Below are 689 nucleotides of genomic sequence, written 5' to 3'. Positions count from 1 at the left end.
CCGGGTACCCGCCCGAGCGGCGGGGCCTGCTGCTGCCATGTTTATTAAGGGCAGGAGACTCGAGGGAGGCTGACTTCTTCTGGCTGCCTGACGCTCGCCACCCGAGGCTGACCCTGGATCATGGCGACTTCTGTGCCCGCCGGCGGTAGATGCGGCTACTTCGTGGAGAAGAAGAGGCGGTTCTGCAGGATGGTGGCGGCCTCGGGGAAACGGTTTTGCGGGGAACATGCTGCCGCCGCGGAGGTCAGGTGTCGCCCCCTCCCGGGGGGGAATCCGACTGAACCCCCGATCCCTCCCTGAGGCCACAGGTTTCCGCTCTGTCCCCGCGACTCCCCGGCTTTCTCGCTGTAAATGCAACCTTGGCCGGGCGCGGGGCCCACCCCGGTCACTCCACCGAGGTAGGAGAATCGCCTGAGCCCAGGAGGGCGAGGCTGCGGTGGCCGGTGTTGTGCCCCTGCACTCCAACCTAGGCCACAGAGCGAGATGCCGGCTCAAAAAATAACAAAAACAGCCGGACACAGTGGCTCACTTCTGTTATCCCAGCACTTTGGGAGGCCGAGGCGGGAGGATTGCCTGAGCCCTGCGGTTCGAGACCATCCAGGACATTGTTGTTATTAAAAATAATAATTTGTATGGGAGGCTGAGGTGAGTGGATTGCCTGAGCCCGCGGGTTCGAGACCCGCCTGGGC

The 689-nt window shown here is 63.1% G+C and overlaps 1 protein-coding gene across 1 annotated transcript in view; it reads left to right on the top strand.

Moving 5' to 3' along the window:
* Positions 1-60: 60 nt before the first annotated feature.
* The window catches only part of TRMT13 (tRNA methyltransferase 13 homolog), an 18,657-nt gene continuing 18,028 nt past the window's right edge, over positions 61-689 (top strand). Inside the window, exon 1 of the mRNA XM_008064711.2 lies at positions 61-243. Within this exon, the coding sequence (XP_008062902.1) occupies positions 121-243 (123 nt within the window). The 5' untranslated portion in view covers positions 61-120. The remainder of the gene's footprint in view (positions 244-689) is intronic.

This window comes from Carlito syrichta, unplaced genomic scaffold (assembly GCF_000164805.1).
Source record: "Carlito syrichta isolate Samal-C Ts95f unplaced genomic scaffold, Tarsius_syrichta-2.0.1 Scaffold307934, whole genome shotgun sequence".
Classification (NCBI taxonomy): Eukaryota; Metazoa; Chordata; class Mammalia; order Primates; family Tarsiidae; genus Carlito; species Carlito syrichta.
This window is presented reverse-complemented; position numbering and strand designations above follow the sequence as displayed.